The sequence below is a fragment of the Paramisgurnus dabryanus genome, chromosome 11, assembly GCF_030506205.2.
Source record: "Paramisgurnus dabryanus chromosome 11, PD_genome_1.1, whole genome shotgun sequence".
Classification (NCBI taxonomy): Eukaryota; Metazoa; Chordata; class Actinopteri; order Cypriniformes; family Cobitidae; genus Paramisgurnus; species Paramisgurnus dabryanus.
In genome coordinates this window covers 11,780,744-11,800,723 of record NC_133347.1, presented here as the reverse complement: position 1 = coordinate 11,800,723, position 19,980 = coordinate 11,780,744, and the positions used below count along the sequence as shown (strand labels likewise).

General features: G+C 37.9%; 3 protein-coding genes across 5 annotated transcripts in view; 1 reads left to right on the top strand and 2 right to left on the bottom strand.

Annotated features, from left to right (window-relative positions):
• The window catches only part of fcho1 (FCH and mu domain containing endocytic adaptor 1), a 47,640-nt gene extending 41,211 nt beyond the window's left edge, over positions 1–6,429 (bottom strand). For both annotated transcript variants that reach the window (XM_065246774.2, XM_065246772.2), the window contains exon 1: positions 6,342–6,429. The gene's annotated coding sequence lies outside the window, so the exon portion shown is untranslated. The remainder of the gene's footprint in view (positions 1–6,341) is intronic.
• Positions 6,430–6,855: 426 nt separating this feature from the next.
• znf692 (zinc finger protein 692) lies at positions 6,856–11,637 on the bottom strand. The gene is made up of 11 exons (XM_065248022.1): positions 11,392–11,637; positions 10,604–10,798; positions 10,240–10,271; positions 9,588–10,103; positions 9,383–9,512; positions 9,074–9,202; positions 8,931–8,981; positions 8,720–8,798; positions 8,465–8,579; positions 8,106–8,205; positions 6,856–7,352 (listed from the first exon to the last, which is right to left on the bottom strand). The coding sequence occupies exons 2-11, from the start codon at positions 10,768–10,770 to the stop codon at positions 7,115–7,117; spliced, it is 1,557 nt and encodes a 518-aa protein (XP_065104094.1). The 5' UTR covers positions 10,771–10,798; positions 11,392–11,637; the 3' UTR covers positions 6,856–7,114.
• A 674-nt stretch (positions 11,638–12,311) lies between these two features.
• Positions 12,312–19,645, top strand: lpxn (leupaxin). 2 transcript variants are annotated; one of them, XM_065246769.1, is made up of 10 exons: positions 12,364–12,447; positions 13,858–13,924; positions 14,116–14,228; positions 14,313–14,365; positions 15,103–15,202; positions 15,559–15,837; positions 15,931–16,104; positions 16,343–16,424; positions 16,555–16,703; positions 19,154–19,645. In XM_065246769.1, the coding sequence occupies exons 1-10, from the start codon at positions 12,439–12,441 to the stop codon at positions 19,418–19,420; spliced, it is 1,293 nt and encodes a 430-aa protein (XP_065102841.1). In that variant the 5' UTR covers positions 12,364–12,438; the 3' UTR covers positions 19,421–19,645. The 2 variants fall into 2 exon arrangements, with proteins under 2 accessions (XP_065102842.1, XP_065102841.1); XM_065246770.1 differs by lacking the exon at positions 13,858–13,924 and having other exon boundaries at positions 12,312–12,447.
• Positions 19,646–19,980: the final 335 nt, after the last annotated feature.

Here is a 19,980-nt window from a genome sequence, read left to right as displayed (position 1 = left end):
ACTTGAATGCGTGCGGTAGGCGGAGCTGAAGAGTTACGAGTATGAGCAGCTTCGGATAATACTTTTGGATTTACAGCCGACATAGATGGAAACCAAACTTTAAAAAAAACTTTTTTTTAAATAACCAGCCTTATATTATAAATATGATCCAGAATCGGATACTCAGGATAGTCAGTATGGAAGAACTCTAAGAATCCTGGATTAGGTGCATCCCTAGTCAGGACTAATGTCCTTTCAATAGAAAGATAATAAAAAGACCCAGGAACTGCTGGAAAGAAGCAACACGGCTTATACGACTGTTGATACAGTGTCCAGATGTTCATTCTCAAGTATCTGTTCTTCACCGTTAAGAGTAATGTATGTGTGTCATTAAGACAGCGTTTATTTAAAATACACCTGTTGTTATAAATAAGCAGACAGATTAATTGACAGACAGACAGATAAATTGATAAAGACAGAAGACAGAGACAGGGATAGACTGATACAGACAGATAAATAGATAGATGATACTTTCACAAAGAAACAGACGGGGCGGGTGTACCATGAAAAATTAGGCCCACACGCCTTTAGCCTCATGCCTCGGCTGAATTTCAACAGCAACACTCAGCATTTTAAACCGGTCCATCCTTTCTTTCTTTTTCACTATGTTGTGCCTGAGAATATTGTTATAGGGGTATTGACAAATGCAGATTCAGAAGGGACAAAGATGGGCAGGGGGTCTGATCTCTTCTCTATTTTTGAAGCTTCATATGGTGCTGTATATAAACAGAAACAGCATATAAACCCTCAGCTAAGCAAACTGCAGGAGTGATGCAGCTTAGAGGCAACAATCAACAGTAGACAGCCTGCTTGGATAGTAGCAACCCTATCTGTCAAAGAGTGATTATTTATGAGAGAGAGAGAGAGAGAGAGAGAGAGAGAGAGAGAGAGAGAGAGAGAGAGAGAGAGAGAGAGAGAGAGAGAGAGAGAGAGAGAGAGAGAGAGAGAGAGAGAGAGAGAGGGGGGGGGGGGGGGGGGGGAGACACACAAACAAAAAGAGAGTAATAAGAAAGACAGAAATAACAGAAGGAGCATTAGAAAATAAGGAAGAGGTAATGCTTTGTTTTTAAATATTACTTTTTCTCAACTTCAAGGCTTCATTAAAAATAAGACATTGAGGAAGCAAACTAAAATACACTTATAAGAAGAAATAACCACTTAAAACTAAATATATGACCAGCAATCATGAAGATGAAATTGCTGTCACTTACTAACATTAATCTGTTTGGTGGGTTACTGTAGTTCTCAATTTGTGCTTTTTGTCCTTCCTAACAGTACCTGGGTTGGCACAATAATGCAAAGAGAACATTTCCTGTCAGAGGGGGTTTTGCTTAGTTTCAGAAACATATTGCCAAATCCCCCACCCACTTAAACCAGCCTATTGGTATCAGTGAAATGCACAGAGCTAGAACTGGTGTGATGACAAGTAAATTTTGGGGGATTTTTATAGGGCCTTTTAAATGCTACAATGCTGGGTGTAGCATCTTTTACAAAAAGTAGGCTTTACTGTGGTGGTAAAATGAAACCATGACATCAGACAGCATGGTTCTTGTTCTGTACACCAGTAGTTCTGAGACTTTTTCAGTGTGCACCCACCTTGTATACAGTGCATTCTTACGTAGACCCCCAAAGAAAATGTATGACAAAAAACATTCCAAAACTTAATATTTTTATTAAACAAAACATATTCAATTATATAATGTAGTGCTGTTGGTTAGTAGCCTTATTTTTTGATATGTAATTTTGATATGAATTTATGATAAATTAATTTATTTGATAAAATGTCTTAAAACCACAGAACCCTGGCCCCCAGGTTGAGAACCACTGCTTTTTGCCATGGTACTGAATACTATAGTACGGTACTCCAAGGTGCTTCAAAGAATAGCACAGTTACCATGGTACATGAAAAAGGTTCAATTTTGTTTAATTACTACTGAACTTTAATTAAAAAACTATTTTCAATTAAAAATTGTGGTATTCTTTACACTAAACCTAAAGAATCAAAACACTACCGTATCAGACATCATCAATACAGTATTGTTAAACATATTCACAATCCATGGCCTTTTCTTATCATATTGCTATGTCCCTGCTGATTCCCACCACTACTTTGCATAATAAATTGTCTTCTAAATAGCTAATTATTAGTCATTAGGACACATCTGAGTCTCCTCAATAAACATTAAAGAATAATGAAGCATTATGAATGGCACCATGTGGACAACATTACCACGGCTGTCTACACTAGCTTGTGCAAAGACCTGCTGTATCTCTCTCTAGGGTGCAGCGGGATGAAGCCACAGTCTTTGCTGGCTTTTGTATTAAGCTAAATGCTGTGGTCGTTGTCAATGGGGTTTGAGGACAGTCTATGACAGCAAGCCACAGCTTACCTCTAGTCGGGACATCACCCAGCTGCGTTCAAGCAAATGCGCAATAATTAACTTTACACAATGCATGAATTAATTCACACCATTAGGCCGTGTTTGTACACCCTGACTGCCTATTACAATGCCAGAAGGTGTCTACTGGACAATAATGAAGACCTTAACAGTCATCCGTGTCTCCATTCAAATCTGTCTATCAGCATGTTCTTCCTAAATTACCTACATTGCAAATTAGATTAGGGTCTCCCGAATTCAAGGACAGTCGTGGGGGTCTTAAGGGTTTAGCGCTGACCTGATCATTTTACTCAAACACTTAAATTGTTAAGTTAAAAAGAAATGTCCTTTAATCTGATTTCCAGCTTCAATGCCTCTACATCTGAATTAGATCATCATGAAGCATTTATGTAGTACTCATTAAAGGCCAACTTACAGCATCCAATTCATATGAAAATGACCCACAATGAGGCGTAGCTTAGAGCAACATGTCAGCCATATTCTCTACACCAGGCTTCTGTGTGCCTCTAGACAACCCTACAGGCAGAAATCCTTCATCTGTCGAGCTTTACCCGCAGGCGCTGTCCTCCTTGGCATGACTCTATGTGAGCCAGCAGCACTTACACACAACTATGAAGCTGCCAATGTTGCCCATTTAGCATGATGAGTTAACACTTAGAGGCTGTTTACACTTGGCATTAACATGCGTTTTCATCGATCGGATCACAAGTGGACGAGAGAGACACATTGCGTTTACACCTGGTATTTAAATCCGTCTCTTTTGTCCACTTTCGACCGCATCTGTCCTGAATACTGTGAGGGGGTGGTCTGTGAGATGGGGGGCGAGTCTCTCTGCTGTCATTCAAACGCGAGCGGGAGTAATTATGAGTTTATATGGACGCAAACTTATATTATGTCGGAGCCCGCTGCTTGTTTAGCAAGTAAACATGCTGCACAGTGTTTTGTACGTGTATATGTTAGAGCTTTCTCTGAATTTTCAGCGCAATTGATGAAATAGGATCGCGCAACTTTCACGCTTTCAAAACGAAACTACGGAGAACACCCCGCAGTAGTTTTATCAATGAAAGGCTAAAAATAGCGCTGTTCACCGTATGTTCACGGCAGAAGTAAAAAAGACGTAAAATTAGTGTTTAATACCTCAGATTAGATAAATGGGCGGAGAGAAGGCGGTCGCATGTAGCTGTTCGAACGCATTCAACCACATTGCGTTCCGCAACTCCAAAGCGATCCGATCGAAAGTGGTTTCGACTACCTCTGGATGTGGTTGAAAGTGGCCGAAAGTGGACGCGTTCAAAACGTTTTGAACACCGTTTACACCTGGCATTAACGTCGTCCACTTGTGATCCGATCGACGAAAACGCATGTTAATGCCAAGTGTAAACAGCCTCTTAGAGTGAGTGGTAAACTGGACCAAGGATCCATTGAAACTTGCAATGATGTTGTTGTGTACTATGATGCTAAAATCAGCTTCACTTTGATTATAAGGGAGCTCATGCTAACGCAGCAGGTTCGATAATATGTGTCTAATCAACAGGACCAATTCAGGCCACTTCAGATTTAAATGCAAAGTAGTGCGCAATGACCAAATCACGCTCCGCACTTCTCCAACCTTTATTCCTCTCTCTCCCTGGGTCTTAAGGAGCAGAGAGATGTCCTAGGATGAGTCCTCTTAGCTCAGACCATACTGGCTTTTGATGTGCCTCTTTGGGCTTGATAATGAATCCAGCTTGACTCAAAATATGCCAGACCAGCTAAGACTCAGAAGGCCTAGTACAGTATGAGGTCAATGCTTTCATCCACTGTTAACTGCAGTATGATGTTCAGCACAAGGAGCTAAGCAAAGGATGGGTCCAAGTAAAGCTTGTAGATCTTCACATGTCTAAAATGCACACATTCTTTCTCAGTCATTTGTGTAAGAATGACCGTCGCTTTTGGCATATTTACCCTCCCCTGACATTAAAATTCAGTTAACTGAAAGAAAAGCTTACACTACAAAACAGAAAACAATGCATTCTGCATGCATGCGTGCCTGCACTGGCGACCCATGCGACACTGCAGCTCTGCAAAAAAGTGAGCACAAAGAGGAAAAGTGACATCAAACTGAAAATGTTTTAGGTTCAAATTTTTAGACTTTGTTTTCAAGTTTGACTTTATTACCTACTACATAAATTTTTTTTAAAATATTTATTAGCTTATATACTTATTTACTACTACTAAACACATTAAGTATTATTATACCACAAGGCTGTGGAATGCTTTATTCTGATAGGTTTAGAAATGTTCCATGGGTGTTGATAATTTTTCAATAACCACACACCTAACCTTTAAAATTTCTTTAAAAAAGGCACCAGAGCAATAATTTTGGTAACCATGGTATAAGAGGAATAATTGACTCTGGTCCTTTGATTTATTAGAAAATAATGCACACCCGTGGTGTAACGGCACTTCGGAAAGGGTGTGCAAATTCTAATAATTCAACGGCCCGTCGTCATTTATTCCTTACTTAAACACACACACGCATGAGTGGATAGACTATGCTGATAACGAAATACTGAAACTATTATACTTTAAAATGGCTTGCATTTATTCTGAGAAGAATGGCACACATTTAATATTAAAAATGTGCAAAATCTGTGATAAAGGACATAAGATGCATTCGACTCAGCACTGATGAAATGATCAGTTTTTGTATTCAGTACAATGCATGGTAAAAGTCAATTTCAATGTATTACAACGTATGCTAATAACTCTACAAATTTCAGTGTTTGATTTGGTCAATATTGTAAATGCATGCATTAAAATTTACAGTATGATTCTCCTAAACCCATACTGATAAGTTTCAGGGGTTTGTTTCGGTTTTGAAAAGCATTCATGTATTCCTTTATCATTAAATCATCTTGGCTACCATGTGGGTCATAATATAGGCGGTTGTAATGAGTCTAGAGAGGAATGTTTTGTTTGTATTTGTAAGTGCGAATACAGGTTACAATTTTTGAGAATCCCTGGGTTGCTTTAAGGACATACTAAACAAAACAAAACAAGACAAGACACACTCAGTCAAAAGACAGTCTGCATCACAAGACCCTTATCATGAGGTTAGAATACCATGACACAAACTTACAACTCATTAAAAAAAGATCCCTGTGACATTACACAGTGGACTACAGTGTTCATGAGCACAAGGATCTTTTTACACAGTCACTCATGTTTGCAAGAAAATGAAAATACCTTGCAGCTATTATCTTCAAGTCTAAAACCACATGGCAATTGCTCAGGATGTGACATCGTCCACCAATGTTTCTAAACAACCTGCCACACTTCTGAGGGGACGAATGACGACTTCTTAAGACGTGTCACCTTGTCTATTATATCAAACTTGACAGAAACATCCACTCGCAATTTGCAAAACAAACGACCTGTCTCTCAAAGCATGATAACATTTGGCAGTATAAACATAACTGTTTGAATCTTCTTGAAAACTGGTATTTTGAAAACTGAAAGTAATTTCTACAGATAAGGCAAAACTCTAAATGTTAAACGTCTTACAGAAAACACATCTACTGAGCTAACAACCATCTTTATCACCACTTTCCAAGCATTAATACTATAGAGCATAACTTCCACAAAACATCACGTTTAAAAGTCTTTGTTATAGAAAATAAAAATATAGGTTTCAGTGGAAAGCAATATACGTTGCAAAAACGGAAAACTGTCTTTCTCGCAAAAATAAAGCTTACTCCATAATGCTGATACTGTGAAACAGAGATGCTCCGGTGGGGAAAGCCTCTCCTGTCATTGTGGCATACAATGCTGGACGCCTTTATGTTGCATTCCCAGTAAAATGTTTCAATAGAATAACTAGAGAGTCCGTTTACTAAATAAAAACCAACCGAAGCAAGTTACCTGTTTGAGATTTCAGTACAAACAACGTGGCTCATTTTCTTCTCTGGTAAACCCCGGTTAGTTGTTCTGACCGCGCCGTGTTCAATGTGTTACGGAGAATAACGAGGTTTAAACGAACTGTTGACGAAATTTGAAAATCCCCGCCTACCTTTGCAGGGATTGGTTTACTCAATCCGTCACTCAAGTGTCACCGGAGCGAAGCTGTGTAGGCATGGCAACTGTGTTTCTGACGGCAATAACCGAGCCAATGGGATAACGGCGCTGTACAACAGGTAACGCCCCTTTTAATGATTGGATATACCGTTTGTCAGTCAACACAAGACTTTATAAAAGGCGGGAACTCTTTGAGTTCGACTATTATTTGTTATGGATGCAAACTCTTTATGGTCTAATATCCCGCTATCCAAATCATCACAAAGATTAAGCATTATAATAAATAATATACAAACTACTTTATTGTCTTTAGTTAATTTGATGTATTTTCTTTATAGTCGATTTAATACAATAAACCAAATCTAAATATTACGTTTATTCACAAAATGTACAAATAAAGATTTACAGTGTATTCACGTTTAGGTTCCACAAACATTCAATTCAGGTCATCTTTACAGAAGTCCAGCCTCTGTCTGACATCAACACATCACACAGGTTAAAAAACCCATAGAGAGTCAGTCTCATGGGGCTTTAAGCATTGACAATTACTCAGTTGTAATACTGTAAACTTGTGTTTGTAGGATAAGTATGGACATATTGTTTCAAAAACAGCACAAATGTTATACTAGTGTACTTTGATCTATGGCAGCAGCATCTGATGAAGACAAGCACGTTTCTAAGTTGGGTGTATTATGGTCCGGGTGGCTCTTGCTGCGGTGAGCTGTCACATTGTCTCTTTTTTCAAAGCGACGACCACAGATCTCACAGGGGAACTGATAAGTGCTCTCAGCATTATGCTTCCGCATGTGCCAGTTTAAAGAGGCTTTTTGTCGACAGGTAAATCCACACACCTCACACCTGAAAGAGAGAGAAAGAGACAAATGAGTTGAAAATTTTTATTCTGGCCCAGAAGCAATCACGTTCGTAAAGATGGCCAAATGTAAAGTGACCAACAATAATTGTTTTGATTTTACAAGCCTATTAGGGGTAGTTTTATATGAAATTGAAACTACACTAAGTTGTCTGTACATCTATTAATGCAGTACCCAAAAATTGCAGATGGACAATCTTATGCATGCTAATACTTAAAGGCGGGGTGCATGATTTTTGAAAAACACTTTGGAAAAGGGAGTCGGGTTGAGTACCAAAAAACACTTGTAGTCAATCAACAGTAAGGAGGAGTATGTCTACTAATCGACATTGTTGCCTGGGTTGTGTATGTGTGGGGCGGGTCTATCAAAAGAAGGTCCAGATTCTATTGGGGTAGGGGTGTGTTTCTTTAGGTGATTTCAAATATCAACATTAGCTTTCAGAGATCATGCACCCCGCCTTTAAGAAAGTTGCTTAAAATCCAACCAATAACATTTGTGCTTTCCAAATTAAGAAAGTGCTTGTTTTTATTGAAATATGCTTAAAATGGTCAGCAAACAAGATCTAGGTCTGATTGTTAGTCACATGAGGCTGAAAAAATATAAACAGTAGACATTGTGTTAAACAGTAATATGATGTTCATGCAAAAATTAGTTATGTATGCTTGGGTAAAAAACTAAAGGCCCAATGCACATAAACAAAGGGCAGTGTGTGTGTGTGTGTGCGCATTGAAACTCATACTGCAGTGGTTTCTCTCCAGTGTGTATTCTCCGATGAATGATCAGGTTACTGCTGGTTCGAAACGCCCGGGCACAGAACTCACAGATATAGTCTCTCTGATCTCACAAGACACAAAGAACCATACAAAACTTTACACGTCACACCGAACAACATTACATAAAAGATATCACTTATCCCTATTATTTACTTATCAAGTGGTTAAATTCTAATATTATTTACAATCTTAACATTTTAATATGAATACACTTTTGTCTTTTCACAGGAGGATGGAGTGTCACATAAGATACACAAAATATGACACAACTAACACTCAGTTTATTTCTGGCAATGACTGGATTGCAAATCAATTTAACACTCACTGCTGTGAAGCTTCTCGTGTTCTTTTAGGTGCTTTTTAAAGTTAAATGACTTGTTGCAGGTGGGGTGCGAACAGGTGAATGTCTTCTGCTGGAGGTGCTGGTACTTGACGTGATGCTGAGAAGAGGAACAGTTTATGAGATGTACTGGCTACTGTTTTTACTCTCACAATGAATAATGGACAGCGCAGGCCTTTTCTTTCACAAGATTAATGAACATGTCATGCGGTGTGAACACGGGATTTACTCAGCACTCACATTTAGATATTGCCGACTGGAGAAAATCTTATCGCAGCCCTCAAACTCACAAGGCAAAATGACTTTCTGTGTTATTTTCCTGCAATTACAAACATCAGTATCACATAACATGAAAATAAAGACTTGTATTAAAAAAAAACAAAGACGGGCACCATATAAATTCTAGAAACATTAACACAATTTTAATATACCTTATTATTAAAGAGCAAACCTTTTCTTCCTGCCACTGATCTGAGACATGTCATCTTTTAAAGACTGGAGGCTGAAGAAAAAATGTGGTAGAGAAATGTGTTAAATTTATTGAAAATCTTTATGGATAAACTTATGAAGCTATGTTCTTAACAGGGATATTACCTGTTGTTTTTAAGAACTCCTGCCTTTATTTTAATGTTATTGGTGGCATCTACTCTCCTCTGGGTCCCTCTTTTGGTTAAATTCAGCACTGCAGCATCATCATCACCATCACTAGGAGACTTGGTTATATTAATTCAGAAACCTATTTTGTGTTTAGTAATTCAGTGCAAAGGCAAAAAAAAGTTTTAAAAGGCTTTGGTTTGCACTCCAAACCCTTTTAGGATCCAATACAGGCATCTCATCATTTTCTGCGCACCAGAGAATGATTGACAGAACGGCCCAAAACTATGAACCATGATTATACTAAACTAAGTAAACAAACTGTACAACAAAACATGCAGAGATATGTACTTAGGCTTTGGATGAAACAGAAAGACATCTGTTACATCACTTCCTTCCTGTGGGACAGCATCCTGTGCAGTCTCAGTCACTGTAACACCTTTTCACAAGATAGTAGTTAGTCCTTGAATACAACAAGTTCTTAGAGTCAATTCTTAATTTTGATCTTACTCACCTGCATTCTTGTCATCTCTACAAAGCTCAGACCCTGCTTTAACTTTCTCCGATTTCTCCTCTAGTTCGTTTAGGGTAACGCCAGATGTTCCTCCCTGTCGTTGACTGGTTGTAACTTGAGTCACCAACTCTTGCCTCACTATGACTGGCTCTATCAACTGCTTTCTACTTCGCTGTCGGAGTCTTTTTGGACTAGCGGGGGTCACATCTCCACTATTCCCATCTCCCTCATTTTTAGATTTGATTTCCTCCATCTCAGACTGCCTTCCGGCAGGAGACCACAAAAGATGATGGTCGTTATCACAAGTGTATTTGAGACGTATGTCCACCTCAGACAAATGATAGGAGTTCTTGGACTCAGATTCAACAGCTCTTTTTTCTGTTTCATGGCCACTACTGGGGTGCAGGATAGGTGGAAGGGGGCATTTCTGTCCATGGTTGTGGACCAACAAAATAAGTTCCTGCAAAGACTCCACTGTAGTCAACAAACGTCTTGGAACATCTGTTTTCTTGTTACCTACAGATGCCACAACCACATTAATATCTCAAGGGGTTAAATGTGATTCATTTAGGCTATTACACATTTCAGATTTACAATACCAAAACAACTGAAATACTGAAAATACTGAAACCACCCATAATCTCATGTTTACCTGAGCACTTCATACAAATTCTTGAGAAGTAGCTGCAAAACAGAGAGCACACATAACTGTCAGTTAGACCACAAATTATCTACAACGTTCACATCACCAAAAGGCTTGGCTGTTGCCCAAAACTGCTTAAACCATCGTCTTTGTTTTCTGTCTACATTCCCTCTAAAGCTCACTCATAATTCCTGTCTTTTCCCTGTATGATCTGGAACTGGATCAGAACAAATGGAAAGATTTAATTCTCAGCTTCAAAGCCAGAAACAACAACTGCAGATGTAATTCTGCATTGCCCATCCAATGAACTGTCATCTCTAGTGGGTCTATGGGTAACTTTATCTTTTGGCAGTACAGGATGACTTTATTATACCTCTCCAGCAGATGCTGGGCGAGCTCTGAGTGCAGAGAGAAACCCAGTTCCTCCTTGAGCTGAACCCAGCTCTGCAGGCACGAGCCCAGCCGTATGCGCGACTTACTCCTGCGGGCGTCCAGCTCCCTGCGCCGTTGACTTTGAAGAGTGTTTTTGGAGAATGACATCACGCTGACAGCTGTCAATCAAATTGCACTGGAGGTGGAAAGAGATTACAAGGGTTTTGATAAGCAGAGAGTTTAGCAGAGAAAATGACAAATCGTGTCAATCCTTCTAAAGTGAGCTGGGTCAAGATGGGAGGTAAACTGGTCGACCAGCTAAACTAGCTGAAGAATAACTTGCCAGGCTGGGTCACAAGTAGACCAGTGGATCTCAATCTATTGACCCCAACCCCCTTCTGTGCACAACATCTAAAGACCCCACTCACTCACAATTTTTACCCAATCAAATACTGTAGAACTGACACAATGCTTTATTTTTATTATAAGTTTTTAAATACTTGTTTTTTTTATAATTATCTTAAATAATTAATTAAAGCTTTAACAGCAGTGAAAATGTGTAGCATTGTAACTATAATTTCCGTCAAATAAGTAGTACATTGCTGTATATAATACCAATAAAAACAATAAATGTGCAAATACATTAGTCTAAAAATAACTAGAGTAAGTAGCATATGCCCTTACCAGGCCTTAATGTAATTAAATATACGCAATAATAAGCAACTGTCCGACGTATTCGGATATTAATAAAGTAAAGGTAACAGAATAAACAGGAAAATATTGTCAGACCTTCACTATGATTCAGTTTGCTTGTGTTTGCGGGGTCCACGCCCAAAAACCGTTGCCCTTTTAAGGGGATGCCGTTGCAGTTAATCGATGACTGTGCGCGACAAATGTAAACGATGTAGGCAACGTGATGCGTTTCGACACAAATAAAAATAAGAATACTGTCTGAAATCATCCACCGAGAAAATATTTACTTCAAGGGTAATCTCTTAACTGAGGCAAAAAATAAATCGGAAGTGTATCGTCCCATAATTCTTCACGGCATTGCTGGGATTTATGGGTAATGTAGTCTGTGTAATATCATTTTACAGTGGCACCTGTTGAACTTGTGGTGATTGTGAACTACTGTATTCCTGCATTACTCTTTTTGTGCACATACTGGGCAGTATGTGTTTAATGAATTAAATGGAAAACAATTTGACACATTTAAACAAAAGTGACTAGTTAAAAGTAAAGTTAGTTCCAATAAAAAGTTAATTTTTTTTTTTTTTTTTTAATTGCAAATTGGTATTTTGGATCTAATGCAATGCCATTCAGACTGTTTAGGTGTGACCTAATCCTCCAATTTATTTTTTATTGTATTTTTTATTGTTTTAAGCACCATATATGATTAGGACAGTGTTATAAATGTTTAAGAAAGTTGTGCTGGTGTTCAGTACAGTAACTTTTAAATAACTGTTCTTCAATGTAAAAACTACATTGTAGTAAGCCTGTTTTACTTTCCCATTTACCTTCAAATTACATTTTTAATTATGTGTGCGTCTGTGCGATAAATTGACTCTTATTGGCAAATGAACTGTAAATACAATATTTGTTTTGTAATAACAATAAAAATATTACACTATTATTACTAAAACCAATAATAGAACTAATCTCAACCAACTAAAATGGCAAGGAACACCCAAATGTAATGAGAGCACAAAAAGGAAGCAACATCAGTTTCATATGTGGCTCAGCCCACAGCTGCTTGTGTAAAGTCTCTCAGACACATGTTCATGTTCAGGAACGCACAGCACTGCTCGACTCTCATCTCTATATAAACCAGCATGGATGATCTTGGTGAGTTGTTCAGCATTTTGTGTCATTCTAACATTAAAGGAAACACACAGTTGACGGTACCCATTTAATTCCAGCCTATATGTTTTTCCTACTATGGAAGTCAATGAGAAAATGATGACAGAATTTTATTTTTTTTGTGAACTATCCCTTTAAATATAAAATTAAATCTTAATCTATGTAGGGGCGGTTTCCTGGACAGGGCTCCAAGACTAAAATGCATGTTTGATTTAAAAACACCATGTCCTGACACATTTTAACATATATCGGTGACATTGTTTTATCTCAAGATGCACACATGTAGTGTTTTTTGTAAGGTATGTTTGTGAAAACTTCTTTAAAGACCTAATATAAATAAGGCCTATAGTCCTGGATTAACCTAAACTCTGTCCGGGAAACCGCCACATAGTGTCTCTAGACATGTTTTTAAATCTAAAGACTGAGATTCTTCTCTTCTCTTGATCCTTTGAGTGTATTTTTTACATTTTGATTTGACCAAACATCTCTGTAGAATCTTTAAATATTACATACAAAGTTATGCAAACAGGTGTGTGTGTGTGTGTGTGTGTGTTCACGCTAATTATCACGTTGTGGGGACCAATTGTCCCCACAAAGATAGGAATACTTATATTTTTTTGACCTTGTGGGGACATTTTGATGTCCCCATGAGGAAACAAGCTTATAAATCAAACAAAATTATGTATTTTAAATGTGAAGTAGGGGAAGGGTTTCTGTGATGGTTGGGGTTAGGAACTGGCTAGGGGAATAGAATAAACAGAATAGAATATACAGTTTGCACAGTATAAAATGCATAACGTCAATGGAATGTCCCCACTAAACATGGAAACCAGAATGTGTGTGCATGCAGGGGTGTGTGTGTGTGTGTGTGTGTGTGTGTGTGTGGTATGAGAATTGTTGTGTGAGATATTCACTGACATACATACAAATAAAAAAAACATGCTTCTAAACACGCCAGGTCTTTCAGTGTGGCCATTGCATTAACCCTGCCTGTCAGGATGTGACACATTAACCAATGTTAGTGTGTTTAAGTCCATATGGTTAGAACAAATTACCTCAGCATTTTCTGAAACTGATGCCTTTTAAAAATAGGTGAAAAGTAAAAAAACAGCACACACACAATTTGAAATAATTAGATGAGGATAAATAATTAAATTACATTTTCCTGTATTAAGTGTTATTAATAACATTAAAAAATGTCTTAGAACTTGAATGCGCTTGTATTTTTATTAATCATCTGACACATGTGAGTCAGACCACCCGTCTATATTAGCCTAATTGACGGTCAGCAAAAATATGTGCTTTCAAAGATTGACCTTTTTGTGTTTATATATCATGTTCTGTTTTCTACATCCGTTGCAATAACAGATGCAACTTGCTTTTTCACTTCCTCAGGAAATGACATTGATTGCTGCAGTGGCTTCACCTTATAGTTATACCACACCTACTACTACAACATACTGTAACCCTGTTTCCTTTAGTGCAACTTTTTTGTCTGTTGGTGCATTTGTAATACATTGATTCGTGTATCATTAACCTAAATAACATTTAAAAGTGATTTAAATGTTAAAAAAAATTGTTGTGTAATATCATATCAGGCTATACACCATGTCACAGATCTAACGGGTGTCATGTGTTGTTATGGTTGGACAGACATGCTTTTGGAAGAGTTGGCCCAGGCCACTTCACAGACTCCAACTATTCCAGCCAAAACTCTTGCACCTGGAACTTTAGTTAAAACGGACATTACAACTAAACATGAACAGGTACATTTGTTAAATTAAGAAACCAAAAGCATTTATGTTTTATATGCTGAGAAAATATGATCTTTTGTAATTCTGTTGTCACAGACCTCGGGTCTTGTTTCTGGACCGGGAAAGGCATTTGATAATTATTCCTACAGGTACAGACACCTTTTTGCAAAAATAAAGAATATAAATCTGTACCCTGTATAGATCTGAACATATGTGACCCTGCCTGTAAAACCCAGCTGTGTCATTTTTTTGTGATTTACTAAATTCTATTTAAAGGTGCAGTGTGTAGATTTTAGTGGCATCTAGCAGTGAGATTTTTTGTAATATGAGTTTCTCAGTATGAGTGTAGTTCTGTAAAGCAGTTTGTCCGTTTAGGGCTACTGTAAAAAACATGGTGGCACAAAATGGTGACTTTCATGTATGGGACCCGTGGTGTATGCAGATAAAAACGGCTCATTCTAAGGTAATAACCAAATAACAGTTCATTATGCAAGATCTTTATACACTTGGATAATATAGTTATGTATATTAGATTGCATTTCTGTCATTAGATAACTAAAAGTTACACACTGCACCTTTAAAATCATCCTACATAATGTAAAGAACATTCTGTAAAAATAACCTTAATATCTTTATTAAATAACCTTAGTATCTTTATACTAAGTAAGGTACCAATATGTACTTCAACTCTTTAGTTTCAATTGCTGTCCAGCCCAAGTGACAGCTGGGGTATATATTTTGACCATTTTTTTCTGACAAAGTTGATGCTCCTATTATCACTATAATTATAATTATGAGACGTTAGCTTGGATTTCACAGACAGTGTCACATATTTGCATGCATGCTGGTTTTTAGGTGAATACTAAATAGAAAAATATTTTTCTAGTGTGCCTCCAATCCATGGGGATGCAGAAGTGATGAGTCCCAACACAGCCACACGAGAGTTAGACTCCCTCATGAGCAAGCTTTTGTGTTTAGACCTCGAGGTAAGTGAGAAACAGATGACATCAGTTTTTGACCTGTTCCTGCTCCAGCCAATTACATTTTTGCACAGTTGCAGTTAACAAGTAGCAACTGTAGAGGGCAGCTTGGGCACAAAATCATTCATTCATACAATTCCTACACTCTCAGAAAAAATGTATGCTCTTCCCCTTTTAAAAAGTACACCTTTGTGCACAAAGGTACACATCTGTACCTAAAAGGTACATTTTAGGACCCTTATAAAGGGCACCATCCCAGTCACGGCATTATTTCTGAAAGTGTAGGCTTTTTAAAAAAAAACTTTGTTCATAAAAATAAGTTTAAACATATTTGTTATTATCACACACATGTATTTTTTTAGCTTCCAGAACAAATACCCTCATCAAACCCACCTCCAATCGCTCGCAAGTCAATAAAGGACAGAAATCCGGCGGTAACTACAGAAAGCGGTGGGAAACAAGCAGAGGAAACTACAGATGCTAAGAAACCACAGCATCAACATCTATCTAGAACATTATCCAAGGGTGTGGATGCTATAGATGACTTGCTGGGCTCTCTTAGCTCAGACATGGAGAAAATGGGGGTCCGCACGGCTGCCAAAGGCCACTGTGCTTCATGTGGCAAGTGCATTGCAGGAAAGGTACCATCAAAATATATACAGACAGATGTTTTTTTTAAATCCTGTGTCCCAAATTTGCTACATCTCTGTAGTAAATGTATTATTTTGATGCAGGTTATTACAGCTTTGGGTCAGGTGTGGCACCCTGAACACTTTGTGTGTATGGTGTGCAAGGAAGAGTTTGGCACGTCTGGTTACTTTGAGAGAGATGGCCAGCCATACTGTGAAAAGGATTACCAAAACCTCTTCTCCCCTCGATGTGGTTACTGCAAGGGTCCTATTACACAGGTGACCTGTCTTTATATTCACAATGCAAGATTTTTCTCAATATATTGAGAATATGTGACTAATAATGCAAGAAACAAATACTTCATTAAATAGCCTGTATTTATGTAATATAATAAGCATTAAATACAGCACAATACCACAAAACCCTCTCGAGAATACTGCTGTCTGGCATTTGCAATTCTGTCATTATAAATATTTATTCAGTAAAGCAGATAATAATTATGTTTGTTTTGCTCAGAACATTTTAACAGCGATGGATCAAACATGGCATCCAGAACATTTCTTCTGCAACCACTGTGGAGATGTATTTGGACCTGAAGGTATGACAGCTAGCTGGTTGCATATTACAAACAACATAACACAGTGGATCCCGTCACCACACACAGGCTACATTTTGTTGGACTTTGCTTGTCGTTTTAGCATTTGTAATGAATGGATTTGTCTTGCCAGGGTATATGGAAAAAGACGGCAAACCATATTGCCCCAGGGATTTCTACCGCCTCTTTGCACCCAAATGCTCTGGCTGTGGAGAACCAGTGAAGGAGAACTATCTGTCTGCAGCCAATGGAACCTGGCACCCCGACTGCTTTGTCTGTGTGGTGAGTGAGTTAGTGGAAGACTGGAATGCAATACAATCATCTGATTCACTGCTTATAAATAAGGATTTTGGAGTCAGTCAGTCTGTTCTGTTGTGGTGAGGTTCAAAGGTGAATTACTATCACGCTAAAAGTTAAATGTTGCTTCTTTCTTATTCATACCTCTTACTGTCTTTAGCCAGGGGGAAGCTATTACATAGTTCAGAAGACTTAATAGAGGTCTCATATTACTTTTTAAGTACAGTATTAGCTTCTCAAATGTTTAGTCTTAAATCCCTTCGGAAAAATAAAAATGAATTGATACAGTTAGTCTTAGCTCTTTACGGAATTTGATGAGAAATATGTGAAACATTGTGATTTTTATAACTTTAAAGTCCGTGTAATGTGATTTTAAATGTGTTCTGAGTTTGTCACACCACCAAAAATTTGCTATTAACCACCCAGCCAAATATGAATGATAAAAAATGCCAAGAAAATAAAATAAGTTATTAGAATCTGGGAAAAATAGCAGCATTCTCTGGTCTCAAACGCTGGGGGCGTGTCCGCTGTCAGCGCTGAAACCACGCCCACTCGCAGAAAAGCTGACATCTCTCTTAACTTTAAAATACAGCTACAAGCTGAGTTGTGGCTGGAAAGGATATAGCTATGGACAAAATCTTGTGAAATTTAACAACATTTATTTATATAGCACATTTAAACAACAGTTGTTGACCAAAGTGCTTTCCACTTTCATATTACCCAAAGGAGAAAAAAATGCATCAGACATAGACAATTACACTAAAAACAGGTCTCTCAGAGGCAAGTCTTAACTCAGACTTTACAACTTTGTGCATTTATAGGCAGCAGAATAGAGATGAGTTTTTAGTAAATATTTAAAACATTCCTGCGAGTTAAAGGCTTTAATATGGGAAGGAGGGCTGTTCCAGAGACGCGGAGAGCCCACAGAAAAGGCGTTTTTTTGCCAGAAAAGACAAGTTTTTAGTTTGGATTTAGGGACATTCAAAGTAAAACGTTATTAAAAAAATGTTAAAAAAATGTTAGAGGTGGGGCCATACTCGGTGGCTCCAGTGCATCATCGAGCCACTGTTTTAACCCCTTCCAAATAAACACAAAAATGTGGAAAAATGGTTTTAAGGAGTTCAATTTGGTACTACACACTAGTCAACATTTGAAGTCGAACAAATATGTTTATCAAAGTTGTCCTAAGACAAAAACGGGTATTGGTTTTAAGACAACTTTTAGGAAAGGTTTTGATGTACTTTAAATGTTGACTAGTGTAGTTCAACTTCACAGCCTTTATGTATTTCAGCATTACATTTCTAAAATGTATAATGTTTAGAAAAAATATCTGAAATGACTTCACACAGACTTTAAAGGAAAACAAAACTGTTTTTCAATATTTTACTATGTTCTTAGCTCAACTTAGACGAATTAATACATACCTATCTTTTTTTCAATGCGTGCACTTAAAGGTGCAATGTGTAAATTTTAACAGATATGCAATTAATACACATAACCATATTATCAGTAGTGTATAAGACCTTACATAATGAACCATTATGTTTTTATTACCTCAGAATGAACCGTTTTTTTCTACATACACCGTGGGTCCCCTCACATGAACGTCGCCATTTTCCGCCGCCATGTTTTACAGTAGCCGTAAACGGACAGAACGCTCTACAGAGAGCATTTCATCACCATGTTATCTCAGACAATGACATGTTTGTTCTGTGGTGGCTACTGTAGCTTCTTTAAGCTAAGTTGGTTGCAATTCTCAATCTCACCACTAGATGCAGCTAAAATCTACACACTGCATCTTTAATCTTTGTACAGGGTGTCGTGAATGTGTTAGCATTTAGCCTAGCCCCATTCATTCCTTATGATCCAAATAGGGATGAATTTAGAAGCCACTAAACACTTAAAGAAGAGCACCTAATTTGCAGCACTTCGACCTCTGGTTCAGTAACAAACTCAGTGAGAGGGGAAGTGATGATTTTACTGCGCGCCGAGGTTGAAGAAAAAATCGCCACGTTTTATTTTGTGCCACCATACTTTCTCGTGTAACTACTTATGTAACAGTCTTTAAATAGGTAAAACATGGAAGTGTTTGGTGGCTTCTACATTCATCCCTGTTTGGATCCTAAGGAATGAATGGGGCTAGGCTAAATGCTAACACATGCACAGCACATTCACAATGTGCTGTGTAAAGATGAAGTGCACGCATTGAAAAATATAGGTATGTTTTAATTTGTCTAAGTTGAGGTAAGAACATAGAAAAATATCGAAAAATGGTGGTGTTTCCTTTAAAGGATAAACAAGAGAAAAACCTGAATAAAGTGGAGACTTTAGCATATTTCCATTTGCTCTCTATTTGATCTCATTGCAGTCTCAGTACAATTGAGATGTTATTCTAATGTAATCTTTTATTCATATGGGTCTCTCTTTCTCCTCAGGATTGTTTGAAGCCGTTTACCGATGGTTGTTTTATGGAGTTGAACGGTCGGCCCCTCTGTTCTCTGCATTATCATTCTAGACAGGGGACTTTGTGTGGGACCTGTGCAGAACCAATCACCGGCCGTTGCATCTCCGCTCTTGACCGCAAGTTTCACCCCGAACACTTTCTTTGTGCGTTCTGCCTTCGACAGCTCAGTCAGGGTGTGTTTAAGGAGCAGGGAGGTAAGCCGTACTGTTCGGTATGTCACGCGAAACTCTTTCGGTGAAAGAGGTAGAATTCTCAAGCATCTTCTGCACATGAAAACAAAGTGATTCACAATCGATTTCATGCTGGATTTTTAAAATGGAGGCATTTGAAAGAGTCTTGAGTGGTCCTTGAGAACTTTGTCGAGCCATAAAGTGTACATTCAGGAAAAACTATATTTAGTTATTTCATTATTAACTGTAATTGTAATGCTTTTTAAAGTTGGACAAAACCAAGTATTACTGATGTGAGATATTTCTAAAAAAATAAAATAAAATAAATTTTGGATTGAACAACCCCATGATGCTTACTGTGTTTGTCTCAGTGCTGCTGGATAAGACTATGGGGGGCAATTTTGACTGTGACTGATTCCATACGGGTATGAATGACTAAGAAGACTCAAGATTTTTATTAACTTAATACCATCTGTGTTTTCATAACCGCTGCATCACAATGACACCATGGGGATGTTATTCATAAACAAAAAGGGTTAGAATAATACCAGGCATCATTTGACTGAAAATACATGAATAGCACGATGCGTGGCATGTGTTTATGCTGGCAATGAGGCAACAGCCCTAA